Below are 15,848 nucleotides of genomic sequence, written 5' to 3'. Positions count from 1 at the left end.
ATTGTGAAAATGAGGCTCCCTTTTCAAATACACGAGGAATCCACTTGGAGAATTTCCTTGCCTTTCCGCAAGAGGTGCACACGCTGTAAAGGGAACTAATTACGTTGAAGTACATTTTAAATCTGGAGCACCTTCAGAGTACATGATAGGGGGGCAAAGAGAGATGGACTTAGTGTTGGAAATCAGACCAATTTCCTGTAACAGACGGTTGGAATGTTTAATTCTGGTAACCTTTTAAATTTGAAGATATTCCTGCTTTAAACACTTACCCCATGTTATTTACTTACTGGAAGACAGTGTTTGGTTTACAAGACCGCCTCTCATAAAGTGGATTCAAAAGGTTCAAGTGAGTTTATCAGATCAGTTTTGGCATCCACTTTCGGATAGACCACCCAGGAAATCACAAGAATACGTAATCACTTCATAGATGCTGTTCCCATGTTCTCAAGAAGTGTCATTTGTTTTTCCTCAGGAGCATTTGTTCATTTATCTTTTTATCTAATGGAGCCTCAATCCTGTTCGTGAACAAATGCTCATTCACCTCTTTTATTGTATCAATAAATGCACCTACTTTTTATTATGATGGTTGATTCCTGGTTTCCTCCTATCCAAGAATGGTATATATGTTGAGATACATTTGAGACGCATCATGCAGGCCAAAATGTCTTCAATTGTTTCCATTTTTGTTTTCAACTCAAACAACTTGTATAGTCATTCATATTTGACATAAGTTCCTCTTCCACTCATTTGCATAAGGCTGAACCAACATCCCACCTTCTCTAATACTAAAACAACACTGTGGCTGCTGGGAATGTGAAATAAAAATAGAAAAAGCAAGTATACAGCAGGTCAGGCAGTATCCGGGGAGAGAGAGAGAGAGACAGAGTTCACTTTTCAGGCCAATGATCTTTCAACGGAATGAAACACCATGCGGTGCCAGCAACTCCTTAGATCACAGTCCCCAAAGAGAAATGAGTGGATGGTTTGCAGCTAAAGGTGCTGAGGGTTTTAAATACAGGTCAATGCTTTTCTCTTTCCAGGATTGGGCACATGGGGCGTGATTCTCCGACCCCCCCACCGGGTCGGAGAATCGCCGGTGCCGGCGTGAATCCCGCCCCCGCCGTGTTCCGAATTCTCCGCCACCGGAGATTCGGCGGGGGCGGGAATCGCGCCGCGGTGGTCGGCGGAAATCACGCCGGTCGGCGGGCCCACCCCCGGTGATACTCCGGCCCACGATGGGCCGAAGTCCCGCCACTGTGGATTGAACCACCTTTCGAACGGCGGGACAAGGCGGCGCGGGCGGGCTCCGGGGTCCTGGGGGGGAGGGGGGGGGGGGCGCGGGGCGATCTGGCCCCGGGTGGTGCCCCCACGGTGGCCTGGCCCGCGATCGGGGCCCACCGATCCGCGGGCGGGCCTGTGCCGTGGGGGCACACTTTTACTTCCTCCTTCGCCATGGTCTTCACTATGGCGGAGGCGGAAGAGACCCCCTCCACTGCGCATGCGCGGGGATGCCGTGGGCGGCCGCTGACGCTCCCGTGCATGCATCGCCCGGCGAAGTCATTTCCGCGCCAGCTGGCGGGGCGGAAATCAGCCCGGCTCGGGCCTAGCCCCTCAAGGTGAGGGCTCGACCCTTCAAGATGCGGCGAATTCCGCACCTTTGGGGCGGCGCGATGCTGGACTGATTTGCGCCGTTCTGGGCGCCGGTCGGCGGACATCGCGCCGATTGCGGAGAATCCCGCCCATGGTGCTTCCTCTGTCTGAGCCAGCAGGTGTATGCTCAGGTGAGTGTTACAACAGTACTTTTTTCATTGCCCCTGCCTGGACTACTCTCTTGCTTCCAGTCAGGGGTCTCTTTTCTGGGGGGGAGGGTTGCTTATGTTAGGGGATCTCGGGGGGGGGGGGGTCCCTTTAGTTAAGGGGTCTCAGGGGGTCTCTGGGAGGTTGGGTCACTTGGGGGAAGGGAGAGGGACCCAGAAAATCTGGGATTTTCCATTCGAACCACCACACTCCGCCATGAAACCAGCTGGCGGGGTGCACTGAGAAGGGAATCCCAATGACTGCTGGGAATGCAAATCAATTCCAATTCCACTCTGGAGGGAGAACACTGTCTCCCGAATGGAGAATCCTGGACACCATTTGTCTCCACAGATATTGCCTCACTCACTGAGTATTTCCAGCCTTTCTGTTTTTATCCCACTTCCTCTATCTTCTGAACTCTAAATGCCCTATTCCCCCAATTCCGTCCCTCATTAGCATTGGGAGATCAGTATGGATCATGAGGAACTCAGATGGCGCCCTAAACTAGGTCATAGATTTTGGTTTATACAGCAGAATTACCTTGTCTGGTAGTACAAACTGTAGAGAGCACCAGACTCCGTTTTATTTACTTTCCATTGGCACGTTATGGTTTGTAGGTCAGGGGTTGAACAGCGTAGATTTATTTCATCTGAAAACAAAAGAGAGGCTTTCAGTCAATGAGTAGACAAAAGAGAGGACACAACAAGAATATGAGATTTGTCTGTTAACTTTAAAACCATTACGTTTTACGCGAAAGGAAATATCTGTTAGAAAGACGTGCATTTTGTAATTATTTATCAGCTGTTACAGGGTCTGTATTCCTTCTTTGAGAATACTGTAAATGTTATGGGTCTGGTTAAGCTCAGTTGACTGAACAGCTGGTTTGTGATGCAGAGCGAGGGCAACAGCATGGGTTCAATTCCTGTATTGGCTGAGGTTATTCATGAAGGCCGCGCCGTCTCAACTTTGCCCGACGTATAGTGACCATCAGGTTCAATCACCACCAGTCAGCTCTCACCCTCAAAGGGTAGAGCAGCCTATGGTGACTTTACTGACCTAATTGTTGTAATATCGGTAAAGAGCTAGGAACTAATTGTTATGGGGAAGTGTTCCAGCAGGCCACATTTCGCATTTGCACTAGAGGCAGCACGGCAAAATTTAACATAATGTGTTTCTGATCTTTCCAAGTTTGAATTGCTGTTGTTAACAACATCTGGAAACCAAATGATAACAAGAAAACATTGTAGTAGTCTTTCCGAGTAAGTCTACGCTCCTTTTTTATACCCCTGTGCTGTATGCAAGAATAATAATAATCGCTTATTGTCACAAGTAGGCTTCAATGAAGTTACTGTGAAAAGCCCCTAGTCGCAACATTCCGGCGCTTGTTTGGGGAGGCCGGTAATGGAATTGAACCCGCGCTGCTGGCATTGTTCTGCATTACAAGTCAGCTGTTTAGCCCACTGTACTAAACCAGACCCATGTGGACTGAAAAGTGTTAACACTTGGCAGTGATTTGCTTTTACGTTACCTGAAGAATAGGGAGTTACAGCTGATACTGTTTCTGACCAGGAACTCCAGAAACCATCAAATGAAATGCCATCAGGTTTGGAGCGCAGACGAACCATGTACCTAATTCCAGCCTTTAGGTCCTGAAGATCATGCTGCTGTTTGCTACTGACTGTCTCTCTCTGAAAAAAGAGATTGGTTGGTTATTAACCAAGCACTTAAGAAAGCGGGTAGCCTGGGGACTGGGGTTTTATATTTAGCTCACGTGCGATGGGATTAGGTCACTTTCCTCCCTTGGTAATAACAGGGTAAGAGAAATTACACACCACTCTCTGTGCAACTGTAGCACCAGGATTGTGCGATGGAGCTGAATTTGATTTCACCAAATCTGAGCATTTGTATAAATGTGAATATTTCACAACGTTCGGAGATGTAAGTGTACATTTGCATCTGTGTGCTTCTAATTATTTATTTATTTTTAAAAATTTTAAGTACCCAATTCATTTTTTCCAATTAAGTGGCAATTTAGCGTGACCAATCCACCTACCTGGCGCATATTTTGCGTTGTGGGGACGAAACCCACGTAAACACAGGGAGAATGTGCAAACTCCACACGGACAGTGACGCAGAGCCAGGATCGAACCTGGGACCTCGGTGCCATGAGGCAGCAATGCTAACCCACTGTGCCACCGTGCTGGCCGTGTGCTTCTAATTATGTATGTGCTACATTTTATTTATCCTGCATTCCGACCTTTAGACCATCCCACACAGTACAAGGCTGAAGTTGGACTCCATTTGGATAATCCAAAAGAAACAATTTATTTTTCAACTCCGACAATATGACAAAAGAATAGACTCTGATCTAAAATGTGCAAGCACCGGGAAGAAGCTTTGTGAGGCGGAAGGGTGGTAAAGATAAACAGAGAAACCAGAAATCTTAGCGAAAGGGTCAAATGAGGAATTGATTATCTTTTGAATATCGAAAAAGAAACAATGATCAGTTTGAAACCCCATTTTTGAGGCTTTTATGGTCCCACTCTCTAAGTGAAACATAGAAATGTAGGAAATTGGAGCAGGAGTAGGCCATTTGGCCCTTTGAGCTCCTTCCATCATACAATAAGAACATGGCTAATCGATACTCTGGCACTCTTCCTATACCCCATGATGCTACAAGAGTCTAGAAATCTATCTATTTCCTTCGGAAATATATTCAGCAACTTGACCTCCTCGGCCTTTTGTGGTAGAGAATGCCACAGGTTCGCCACCCTCTGAGCGATGCTTCATTGCTCTACTGGAGAGCTGGCACAGGCATGATGGGCTGAATGGCCTTCTTCTGAGCTGTATCACCCTATGATTTTAGGTAAGAGATGGGAGAGAAGGTGAGTAATTGTATCTTGGAATCTTCCAGGTTACATGAAGCTTTCAGCAACCCATAGGGTCCGTTTTATGAGGCAATTGTTAACGTAATTGTTGCCTTTGGTTTTACCTTATTTTAAAGTACCAACTAATGTGCCACGTTTACCAGACTGATTTCTGGGATGGCGGGACTGACGTAAGAGGAGAGATTGAATTGATTAGGATTGTAATAGCTGGAGTTCAGAAGAATGAGGAGGGATCTCATAGAAACATAGAAAACTTAACAGGACTAGGCAGGGTAGATGCAAAAAGGATTTCCTGATGATGGGGGTGTCCAAAACCAGGGGTTACAGTCTGAGGATACAGGGTAGCCCATTTAGTACAGTGATGAGGAGAAATTGCTCCACCCAGAGAGCAGTAAGCCTGTGGAATTTGGCACCATGGAAAGCAGTTGAGGCCAAACCATTGTATGTTTTCAAGAACAGTCAGATATAGCACTTAGGGCGAAGGAGATCAAAGGACATGGGGAAAGGCGGAATTAGGTGATTGAGGTGGATGATCAGCTATGATCGGGATGAATGGTGGAGCAGGCTTGAAGGACCGAATGGCCTCCTCCTGCTCCTATTTTCTCTGTATCTGTGGGCATGATCCAACGGCCACATTGCGCCGGAAAAGCAGCTCACCACGGTGCAGCGGGCCGTTGAAAGCCAGGAGAGCCCACTCGCCGGGACCTACCCGGTTCGCAACGCCTCATGACATTCAACGTAATCTCGCAAGACGTTGCGATGTAAATCCCAGTCACAATGGGAGGGATCACCTTTTAGCAAATCTGCATATTAGAGCGAGGCAGTAAGCCTCACTCTAATGTGCTGATTCCCGAGGTACCTGAGGTTTTGGCATTCAATCTGTTCACCTCAGAACCTCGGACGAGTGCCATTCAGAACTGGTCCCCACAAACAGGGACCAGATGGAACAGCACTCGTGGAGTTCTCCAAGGGGATCGGAGGCTCACAGCTGGGGACACTCACATATTGCGTTCAGGCTGGGGGAGAAGTCGGGGAATGTTTGGGGACCTTGGAGATCGGAATGCCATTTAAAAACGGGGTCCCGATCGCTCGCTACAATGGGGAGTTCCGGTGAGCGGAGATCTCCACTGTACAAAACTAGGCTATGTATGGCCTTGACTGTGCGTTCCCCATTTAGGCCCCTTATTCAACAGGAGTGCTTGCTCTGGGACTTTGTTCCCTTTTGGGAGAATCGTGCACAATGGCTATATTTGTAAGTGCACTCTTAAATAAAATGGATCTGGGCAAGCTGTAATTATAATCAGTCAATGCTTTTCATATCATGGGATCTACATACCTTTTCTGTGGCATAGCCAGATTTATCCTTCCAGTAGCTAATTTCATATATTAGAAATTCGTTTATATCGGGATTTCTTGGTGGGACCCAGCTAATCCGGAGCTGATGTGGATTTCCATTTAAATACACTGCCAGGTTAGACGGTGGGTCCAGGAGAACTGGGTGATGAGATACAATGAGAGTATTTAAACCAACGTTCATATTTTAATCAGTTAATAATTGTTACAGAAAGGTATGAGAATAGCTGCAGCTATCATTATAGTAATGTTGTTGGGAAATAAATGATCTAATACCATGGCACCTACATAGCAATACTTAGACACAAACCAAAAACTTGCAGCTTATTGATGCCAAATACCCAACAGCAAGGTTACAAAAGATGCCGTGCCACAAAAGATATATATACACATTCTTTATCCACCTCTCAGCCTCTTATTATGAACATAGGAACAAGAAGCATGAGTTGGACTTCCATTGACGGCCATGCAGTAGCTAGTTGCACATTTGGTGGCTCCTGCATGAGGCGGAATTGTTTGGTCCTTGTTACTCGTTCATGGGGATGTTTGCTGGCTCAAAGCACAGGGACAGATAGAGTTCAGGATTCTCCTTCAGGTGGGTATGTCTCAGCCCTATCAAACAAGAAGTGCAACTGTAAAGGGGCAACAGTCAGTCCAGGAGCTTTCGAGGAGTGCGATAGAAGGAAAGGTGGCGGAGAACTCTGTGGCGTCATTGCCCGCTTAGTGATCCACAGAACAGTTGGTAGAGTTTTTGACAGTCAAGTTTCGGCAGCGAAGGCAGGAGGCCTCAGAAGACCTAGCTCAGGTGGCTGATCCGATTCAGGCAGCCATTGAGAGAGTGGGGCAGAGGCTGAAGGCCCATAGTGCGCAGCTCCAAAAAGTGGAAGAGTCAGTGGTGGACCATGGCCTTGGTGGAAGCAGAGATTATGCTGGTGGCTAAAGGCCAAAGGAAGCTGAGAGAAAAGGTGGACGATTTGGGAATCGGTCGAGGATGCAGGATCTTCGGATTGTGGGATTGTCCATATGCTCAATGCAGGCCACAAAGTATGTAGCGAACATGCTTGGAAAACTTGTGGGGAGGGTTTTTTTCAACCGATCCCCCTGTTTGTGGGGTAAGTTTTGCCCCTTAATTGGAGAAAAACACATTGGGTACACTAAATTTATAAAAATAAGAAAAAAGAAATATCCACAGTCCCAATACTAACCGACTGGGTTTAGGGCTTGGAAGAGATATGAAAAATGAAAAAATGAAAATCGTTTATTGTCACAAGTAGGCTTCAAATGAAGTTACTGTGAAAAGCCCCTAGTCGCCACATTCCGGCGCCTGTTCAGGGAGGCTGGTACGGATAGGATGCATTATTAGGGTTAGTTAAAGTAACTTAAGCTCTAAGTGTAAACAGTGTGCAGCCTAGCCTTGAAATACTCTGCTCACAGTCTCTTTACACAAATTCTGTAGAATTCTAGGTTTGGGTTTTCAACCAAAGAGGATATTAAAATGGAGCCATACAAATGGATTATTTTACCATCCATCCATCTTAATCTTTCCTTGATTCAATATTTGTCCTTCCAAAGTGCTGATGGGATCGTCCTCCGCCATCACCTTAGAGTAGTCTTTCGAACCTATATTATGCACCCTGAAGTCTGAACATAACAGACTCAAATATGCTTCTAGACAAATAACTGGTCTGGTTGTGTGCATCATCATATCTGGCTTTTCCTTCTCAGGCAATATTCTGTCTCCCTCCCTACAGCATTATTCCTAAGTAATTCTGAAAGATTAGCAAAAATCCCAGACTCATTCTAAATGAGCAACCACCTTCTTTGACACTATATTCACTTTGAGCCTTCACTTCCTGCATTAAAAAAAAAAGGACCGGATTTTCGCTACCGAGGTGGGTAGCTCGAGTTGGGAAATTTCCAAACATGCTGAACCCACCTCGGTAGAAAGGCCTTGTATGGTGTGAACGTTGCTCCAGGGACGCTCGTGTTGGGTAGAGTCGGGCCCACCACCCCCTAAAGCAGATCAGAGTCTATCCAATCTGTCTTAGCTAAAACTCTCCAGCCCAGGCAATGTCCTGGTAAATCTAATTTGAAGACTGAAACTGTCTATATATCGCTCCTCTTCCATCACCAGTATTACACTCTGACATTTCCTGTCATAGAATCATAGAATATTTACAGCGCAGAAGGAGGCCATTTGGTCCATTGAATCTGCACCGAACCTCTGAAAGAGCACCCTACCTAGGCCCACTCCACTGCCCTATCCCTAAATATCCCTTAGGTTACCCCACCTATCTTGTACATCCCTGGATATCAAGGGGCAATTTAACTTGGCCAATCCACTAACCTTGGACTGTGGAGAAAACCGGAGCACCCGAAGGAAACCCACGCAGATATGGGGAGAATGTGCAAACTCCTCACAGACACCCAAGGCTGGAATCAAACCCGGGACCCTGGCGCTGTGATGCAGCAGTGCTAACCACTGTCCCACCGTGCCTCCCATTTCCTGCCTTGCTATTTTTTGCCTACGTGTCTATTTTAGACCAAGGGCATGATTCTCCATTTGGGAGAGGCAGGGCACGATTTAACTGAATGGGAACAGAGTCCCGGGACGAGTGCGTTTAGCTGGGTGTTTCCGCAGTGCCCTGATGAGGCTGCACTTATTCCCGTTTCCTGCACTGAGTAGCCCTGCTAGCTGGGAGAGATTGCATAGCTCTCAACCATCCCACGTTCGACCCACCAAAGCCCCAACTCACCTATAAGGGGTCCATGGGGGGGGGGGGGGGGGGCACACAGCCCATCGCAAGGCACCCCTGGGCCCAATTCCTGGGGTGGGAAAATGCCAGCCTGCCACCTTTGCACTGATAGCCTGGCCATACCACCCAAGCACCTTGGCACTGCCAGGTTGGCTCCCAGGTAGCACTGCCCCAGTACCAGGCTAGCAGTGCTAGGGTGCTACCCTGCGCAGAGGGCAAGTACCTGGAGGCCTCCAGTCCCCTGGGAGACCCCCACTGGTTTAGCTCAGTGGGCTAGCCAGCTGGTTTGTAATGCAGAACAAGGCCAGCAGCGCGGGTTCAATTCCCGTCCAGGCTTACCCGAACAGGCACCGGAATGTGGCGACTTGGGGCTTTTCACAGTAACTTCATACTTGTGACAATAAAAGATTATAATTATTATTACGAGTGCTGTTCCATCTGGTCCCCATTTGTGGAGACCAGCACTGAACGGTGCTCGCCCAAGGACTCCAAGGCGAAGGGATTAGATCCCAACACCTTGGGTACCTTAGGGAACTGCATATTAGAGTGAGACTAGCTGTCTCGCTCTAATATGCAAATGAGCAAAATAGTGATTTGGCCCTCAATGGACGGGATTCAGATCGCAACATCGGGGGATCTCCCGGCATCTACCGGTCACACGACGCTACCTTTCGGGCACAATGCGGCCGGTAGATCACCCCCTAGGTGTTGATGCCGGGACTGAATTGCTTGTGCTTAGTTTTCACATTGGGGGCGCTATTTGTGTAGTGATGCTAATGAGCAGGCACTCTGCTGGAGCGAATTCAGAGCAACTCCCAGCCGCTGGGACCGGGGTTCGTACTAAAGAGCCTGACAGCTGCAGCTGGTTTTAAGCACTCCACTTATCACACACTCACTGCAGCCACCAAGGTATCACACAGAAGATATGGCCCCCACCCTCCGCACCTAAGGTCGGGAGTACAAGGTGGATCCATAGCTCTATAAAAAGCAGAGGGACATCCTCTTCCCCAGGGTGAGCTGAAGACCCAAGCCTACCCTCCTGAACAGTGCCTGGGAGGTGGTGGCAGATGCAGTCAGTGCTGCTTATCTCACTAGGAGGACACAGTTGGTGATCCGAAGGGGTGGGGGTCACTGGTAAGGCCTCTGTCTTGAGAGGGGCAGAGAATCAGGGAGATCTTCAAAGGCCGCGTGCAGGCGTCCTCTGGTTGAAGTGAACGCTGCTGACCCCCTGCAATGGTGCAGCGCTTCTGAGGAGTGATAACACCACGCGGGCTATAGGAATCTATAATTTATGGGATCTTAACCTGTCGAACTACGCCAAGTTTGGGGGAAGCTTAGTTGGTGAATCAAGTCCTGGCGCAATACGACAAGTTGTAAGATTTGTACTATTTCTGGACTATACCAAGTTATTCGATTCCTTGTATTATTCGACTGTGTATATTTGAAGGAATTTATATTATCTCTGCTATTCGGTTATCAGTAGCACTTTGCGAATACTGGAACTCAGCAGAAATTTGCAGTTAAAACTTCTCAGGTGCCAAAAAGAATTGTTTTATTTGTAGTCGCTTGATTACAATTTGAAAGTCATTTAAAAGGCAATTCGTAGACAATTCGAAGCTTTCAGAGAATTACATACTTTATCTTTCTTTGCTTAGGCAGACAGCTTGAAAGTAACTTTTAAAAGGGGAATCCTTTAAATCGGGGAAGGCGGTGGTGTAGTGGCGATGTCACTGGACTAACAATCCAGAGGCCCAGGCCAATGGGGACACGGGTTCAAATCCCACCACAGCAGCTGGAGGAGTTCAAATTCCAATTAATAAATCTGGAATAAAAAAAAGCTAGTATTTCGGGCAGTAAGTCCTGACCCAGTCTGGCCTACACGCGGGTATAGCTGCCCTCTGAAGTGAGCTGGCAAGCCACTTGGTTCAAGGGCAATTTGAGATGGCCAGCGATGTCCACACCCTGTGACAGAATTAAATCGGGTACTCTTAATTTGTGTTTGGGCAGCACGGTAGCCTTGTGGATAGCACAATTGCTTCACAGCTCCAAGGTCCCAGGTTCGATTCTGGCTTGGGTCACTGTCTGTGCGGAGTCTGCACATCCTCCCCGTGTGTGCGTGGGTTTTCTCCGGGTGCTCCGGTTTCCTCCCACAGTCCAAAGATGTGCGGGTTAGGTGGATTGACCATGATAAATTGCCCTTAGTGTCCAAAATTGCCCTTAGTGTTGGGTGGGGTTACTGGGTTATGGGGATAGGGTGGCGGTGTTGACCTTGGGTAGGGTGCTCTTTCCAAGAGCCGGTGCAGACTCGATGGGCTGAATGGCCTCCTTCTGCACTGTAAATTCTATAAAAAAATAAAAATAAAAAAAAAAGGTCAAAGTCTGGCAATGAAACATAAAGAGAGAGAGAAAGCTAATCTTCAGCTAAACTCAAACTCAAAGTCAAAAGTGGACTAACATCACTGACACAGACTGGTAGACTGACAGACTGACAGAACCCCCAAAAGACATCTCTAAAATGGAGACTAGAATCAAAGACAGAAATTAAGGACAGACAACATCAAAAGACATCTCCAAAATGGCGGGCGGAAACTTTTCAGTTATACACTTTCATATCTGTCTTAAGTCATCTAATTACACCCCAATATAATCCTAATTGGTTTGGGTTAGACTCAAACACATTTGATTTGATGGCAAGCCGTCCATCTTCAATGTGCAACATCAGCTTTTCTGACCTAGCTGTTATCTGCATTGTGAACAATGGTGCCTTCATGTTGCTGTGTATTCAGTCCCTGTCCTTGACAATTAGCACAAGCAGTGTCAAATTATCTTGCAACTGTGCTGTTCTAATGTCACACTGACTCTGAAAATATGCATTTGCCAGAACAACGGCCCTCAGTAAAAGTGAATTATGCTGTATAAATGGGTATTTAAAACTGGGGCTCAACATTTATGCTTAAACAGCTATCTTTTACCTATACTAGTTGTATTCGAAATACCTGGCTTCTACACGGGCCCCTGATTGAGCTTGGCCACGCCCATCCCCTTGATGAAACTGCTGGGGTATCAGGATGTCCATAGGAGTGGCCTGAGTGGGCTCCCAGATTGCCAGTGGCCTTCTGAGCATTCAAAAGATACATGCAGCAGTGAGCAGTGTGAGCAGTCAGGAACCTGTGAGCAGCACCAAAGGGGTGCGTTTAAAAAACAGACTGCAGCAATGGTGGTCTGAGCTAGGCTATCCCAATCCTGAGAGGGACACCCCCAGTCCATGGACTCGGCACCAAATCACTCCCCACTGCTGCCTGGGCAACCACTCCCGCTGCAAGCCCGATGATTTTCAATGGTGCTTCAGTGTTTTTATAGCCTCCCGCTCCCCCTTTGCAGCCATGGCGTTTATAAATACTTCTAGTAACTTGCATCCACGAGACATCCATCTGCGAGGGGCGGGGCATCGCAGAAGGGCAGAGCATGAAGAGTCCAAGCCGCTAATTACATTTAAATGCATGGAAATGTGGGTTTTGCATGTCACTGCTGGCACAGGGCGCAAACCTCGTTTTCGCCACTAGGGAGGGACTGGAGCATGGCAGCCGATCAGGCACTGGGCACGAACCTCGATTTTTGCCAGATGCTGGATTCTCCGCCCGATCGCAGCTCGAGTTTCTGGCATCGGGAGGTGGAAAATCCGGCCCCATATTTTTTGACAGATGTCCCTACTCCTCTACTGTTGCCTGACATCTGCTTCCTCCTGTGTGTGGTGCTTTGGGTAATTTTATTGCATTAAAGATGCTTCTTGTTGCTGTTGCATAAACATGGCTTCTGAGATTCCCTATGCCAAAACTACTAATTCCTTCATTTTCCGCTGCATGATTGACACCGATCCTGAGTGGGGGATTGATTCCCTCATTCACTTCCTCAAAGACAATCACCTCCAACAGTAAACATGAGTATTTCATGGGCCTCTTTGCCCACCAAGATTGAGACAATCAAGAGCTGTCTCTGCTATTTCCTTCACTAGCATGAGCCCACCAGGCCAAACTTTCTCTAAAGATCCCCCTGCCCTCTGCCCTGGCCCTCAATTACACCTTTCTCTAGTTTCTCTCCTCTCACTCCCTCTCTAATCTCATGTTGTCCATGAAACCAATCTCCTGCTCCTTCAATCATATTCCTAATACATTCCTAACCATCCAGTTTTTCTTCCTGGCTACCCATGCTAGCTGATATTGTTAACGGTTCTGTCTCTTTTGCAGTTGTCCCTTCTTTAAATCATCAGTCTCTCCTCAAAAAAAAAACCCTTGACCCCACCGTCAACAATCCTTCTTTGCTTTCCAAAGTAAATTTAACATGTTGTCGCTTCCCAAATCAGTGCCCATCGTTCCTGGACCTATATGTTTGAATAGCTCCAGTCAGGTATTTATGTCCTGAAATAGTTCCTATTAAAGTCGCAAATAACATCCAATGTGACTGTGACACCTCTTCCTTCTTGACCTGTCTACCGTTTTTGACACGATTGAGCACACCATTCTCCTCCCACGCTTCTCCAGTGTTGTCCAGCTGGGTTGGAATGGTTCACCTGGTTGCAATCTTACGTATCTAATCATAGTCGGAGTTTCACTTACAATAGCTTCTCTCCCAATTCCTGCACAGTTACCTCTCATGTCCGCCAAGGATTTATCCATATGTTGTTCCTTGGTGACATCATAGGAAAGCAGAGCATTACTTTTCACCTGTATGCTGATGACATCCTGTATGCTGATGACATCCACACCATCAACTCTCTCAACTCCACTATTGCTAAATTATCAAACGCCGCTGACACCTAGTACTGGATACCAGACGTTTTCTGCAATTTAATATTGGGAAGACTGGCCCTGTTTTGTTAAGTCCCTACTCCAATCCCTGTTCCCTCACTGCTGACTCCATCCCTCTCTATGGCAAGTGCCCGAGACTGAACCAGACTGTTTATAAACCTGTTTGCCCCAATATGAGGTTCTGACTACATGTCCCCACCATCACTAAGACTGCCTTTATCCACCTCCGGATCATCGCCCCTGTCTTACCTCATCTGCTGCTGAAAAACGTATTCATGTCTTCATTACCTCAAGATTTGGTGATATATTCCGATGCACTTTTGGCTGCTTTTCAATTCTACCCTCTGCAACCTTGGGGTCATCCAAATTCAGCCACTCGGGCCCTTGCTGCCCTTACAAGTTCTGTTCTCATACCATATTCGCTGACCTTCCTAATACCCTCCAGCCCCATAAATCTTTGGGATGTCTGCACTCATCCAATTCTGGCTTCTTTTGCATCCCTGATTTTAATTGCTTCACCATTGGTGGCTGCAGGTGCCTTCAGATATCTAGGTCTGAATCTCTGGAATTTCCTCCCTAAAGCTCCTTGACTCTCCACTTCTTTTTTTTCTACATTCAGGCACTGCTTTAAACCTTTCCCTTTGTCCAAGCCTTGGGCCAATTTCCTTTATGTCAGCTGATGCAGCTTGATGCCTAATTTCACTTCATCACTCTCCTGTGAAGCATCGTGTTGTAGGCACTTTACAAATGCAGATTGTTGTTAACATAAGAATGCCAAATTCTTTGACTGGGATGATAGTACAGTCCACTCCTGTTGTTCGCAGGGGCTTCCGTTCTCACAAAATCTCTCAAAGGGTGAAATCAAGAACAGCGAACTTGCACATGTGTCGAGATGGTTCATGAGCAGTGCACGCTTTCTACGTGGCAAAGGTGAGAATTTAACAGTCTGGCAGCTTAACCTGAAAGTCCAAATTGCGGCTGGGCAACATTTTGGGGCCGCAAACCCCGACTTGGCCTACAAACACTTTCATGCAGGTAAACAAATTTGAGGGGTCGCGAATGACAGGAGTTGACCGTCACCTGGCAAGGCTGTTACATTAGTGTTAAGCTGTGTCCACTGAGTGAAAGAAGAGTAGGAGTAAGGCTGTCACTCACCCACTGATTCAATCGACACATCTTGTCTGATTTTAGACACATTGGTAAACGATTCATTGAGTTCGATGACAAATGGTTGAAATAGCAGAATGTCCTCTGCTGGGATAACGCAAACGTGTCGTACTATATTCCCGAGAACCATGTGTGAGGTTGTGTGACAGGGTTTCTGGATTATTTGACTGTAAGGGAAGAAGACATATGATATGGAATCTCGAGGGTTTCATCAATATACAAAAAGGTTCAAAGGTTGCCTCTAGAGCATGGATGAGACCAGCTGTGTCCAGTTTCTGGTGCTATACCCCTCTCCTTCGTTAACATAATCAGAAGAATTATCATCACATTTGTTAGCACTCTATGTACTCAAATACATGGATACATTTGACAGCACTCTGTGGGGTAACTGACATTGTGTGATAGAGTAAAGTCTTTGACTGCACATCAGTAACCCACCTTACACCTCTCCTGATTTTTATTTCCATTTGAGTCATTTGCTATTAGCTGTTTCACAAATTCACTCAAGAGTTACAAGTAACCCTCTGGGACATTCTGTGAAATATCGAGTTATACACCTACCTGCCCAGTAACCAAATATTCCTTGGCCCTTCTTCCAAATATAATCTAAAATAGTGCTGTGATATAAAGGAAAAATGAGCACTGTGTTGCATTTCTTCAGTGAGGCCTGAGAGGAAGTTCAGGTACTGGGACGTTCATTTCAGCGAATCTCATTTCAAGTGTCTCTGTCTCAATTGTCCATGGACAATGGCAGATGAGGAAAACGTTTTTTAAATTTGGAGTACCCAATTCTTTTTTTTGAAAAAATGAAATGAAATGAAATGAATGAAATGAAAATTGCTTATTGTCACAAGTAGGCTTCAATGAAGTTACTGTGAAAAGTCCCTAGTCGCCACATTCCGGCGCCTGTTCGGGGAGGCTGGTATGGGATTCATTTCAAATTAAGGGGCAAGTTAGTGTGGCCTACTCACCTATCCTGCACATCGTTTTGGGTTGTGAGACCCACGCAGACAAGCGGACAGTGACCCGAGGCCGGGATCGAACCCGGGTCCTCAGCGTCGTGAGGCAGCAGTGCTAACCAC

General features: G+C 46.8%; 1 protein-coding gene and 1 long non-coding RNA gene across 2 annotated transcripts in view; one reads left to right on the top strand and one right to left on the bottom strand.

The window, feature by feature from the left end:
• Window positions 1-15,848, top strand: part of LOC140426172 (uncharacterized) — a 112,660-nt gene that overhangs the window by 30,017 nt on the left and 66,795 nt on the right. The gene's annotated exons all lie outside the window — the stretch shown is intronic.
• The window catches only part of mpl (MPL proto-oncogene, thrombopoietin receptor), a 70,263-nt gene that overhangs the window by 50,616 nt on the left and 3,799 nt on the right, over window positions 1-15,848 (bottom strand). Inside the window, exons 3-6 of the mRNA XM_072510608.1 lie at window positions 14,755-14,933; window positions 6,022-6,179; window positions 3,326-3,485; window positions 2,338-2,446 (exon numbers count right to left, since the gene is read on the bottom strand). Coding sequence (XP_072366709.1) covers window positions 2,338-2,446; window positions 3,326-3,485; window positions 6,022-6,179; window positions 14,755-14,933 — 606 coding nt within the window. The remainder of the gene's footprint in view (window positions 1-2,337; window positions 2,447-3,325; window positions 3,486-6,021; window positions 6,180-14,754; window positions 14,934-15,848) is intronic.

The sequence above is a fragment of the Scyliorhinus torazame genome, chromosome 7, assembly GCF_047496885.1.
Source record: "Scyliorhinus torazame isolate Kashiwa2021f chromosome 7, sScyTor2.1, whole genome shotgun sequence".
NCBI classification, from domain to species: Eukaryota; Metazoa; Chordata; class Chondrichthyes; order Carcharhiniformes; family Scyliorhinidae; genus Scyliorhinus; species Scyliorhinus torazame.
The sequence above is the reverse complement of the archived record's forward strand: the minus strand, read 5'-3'. Positions and strand labels throughout refer to the sequence as shown.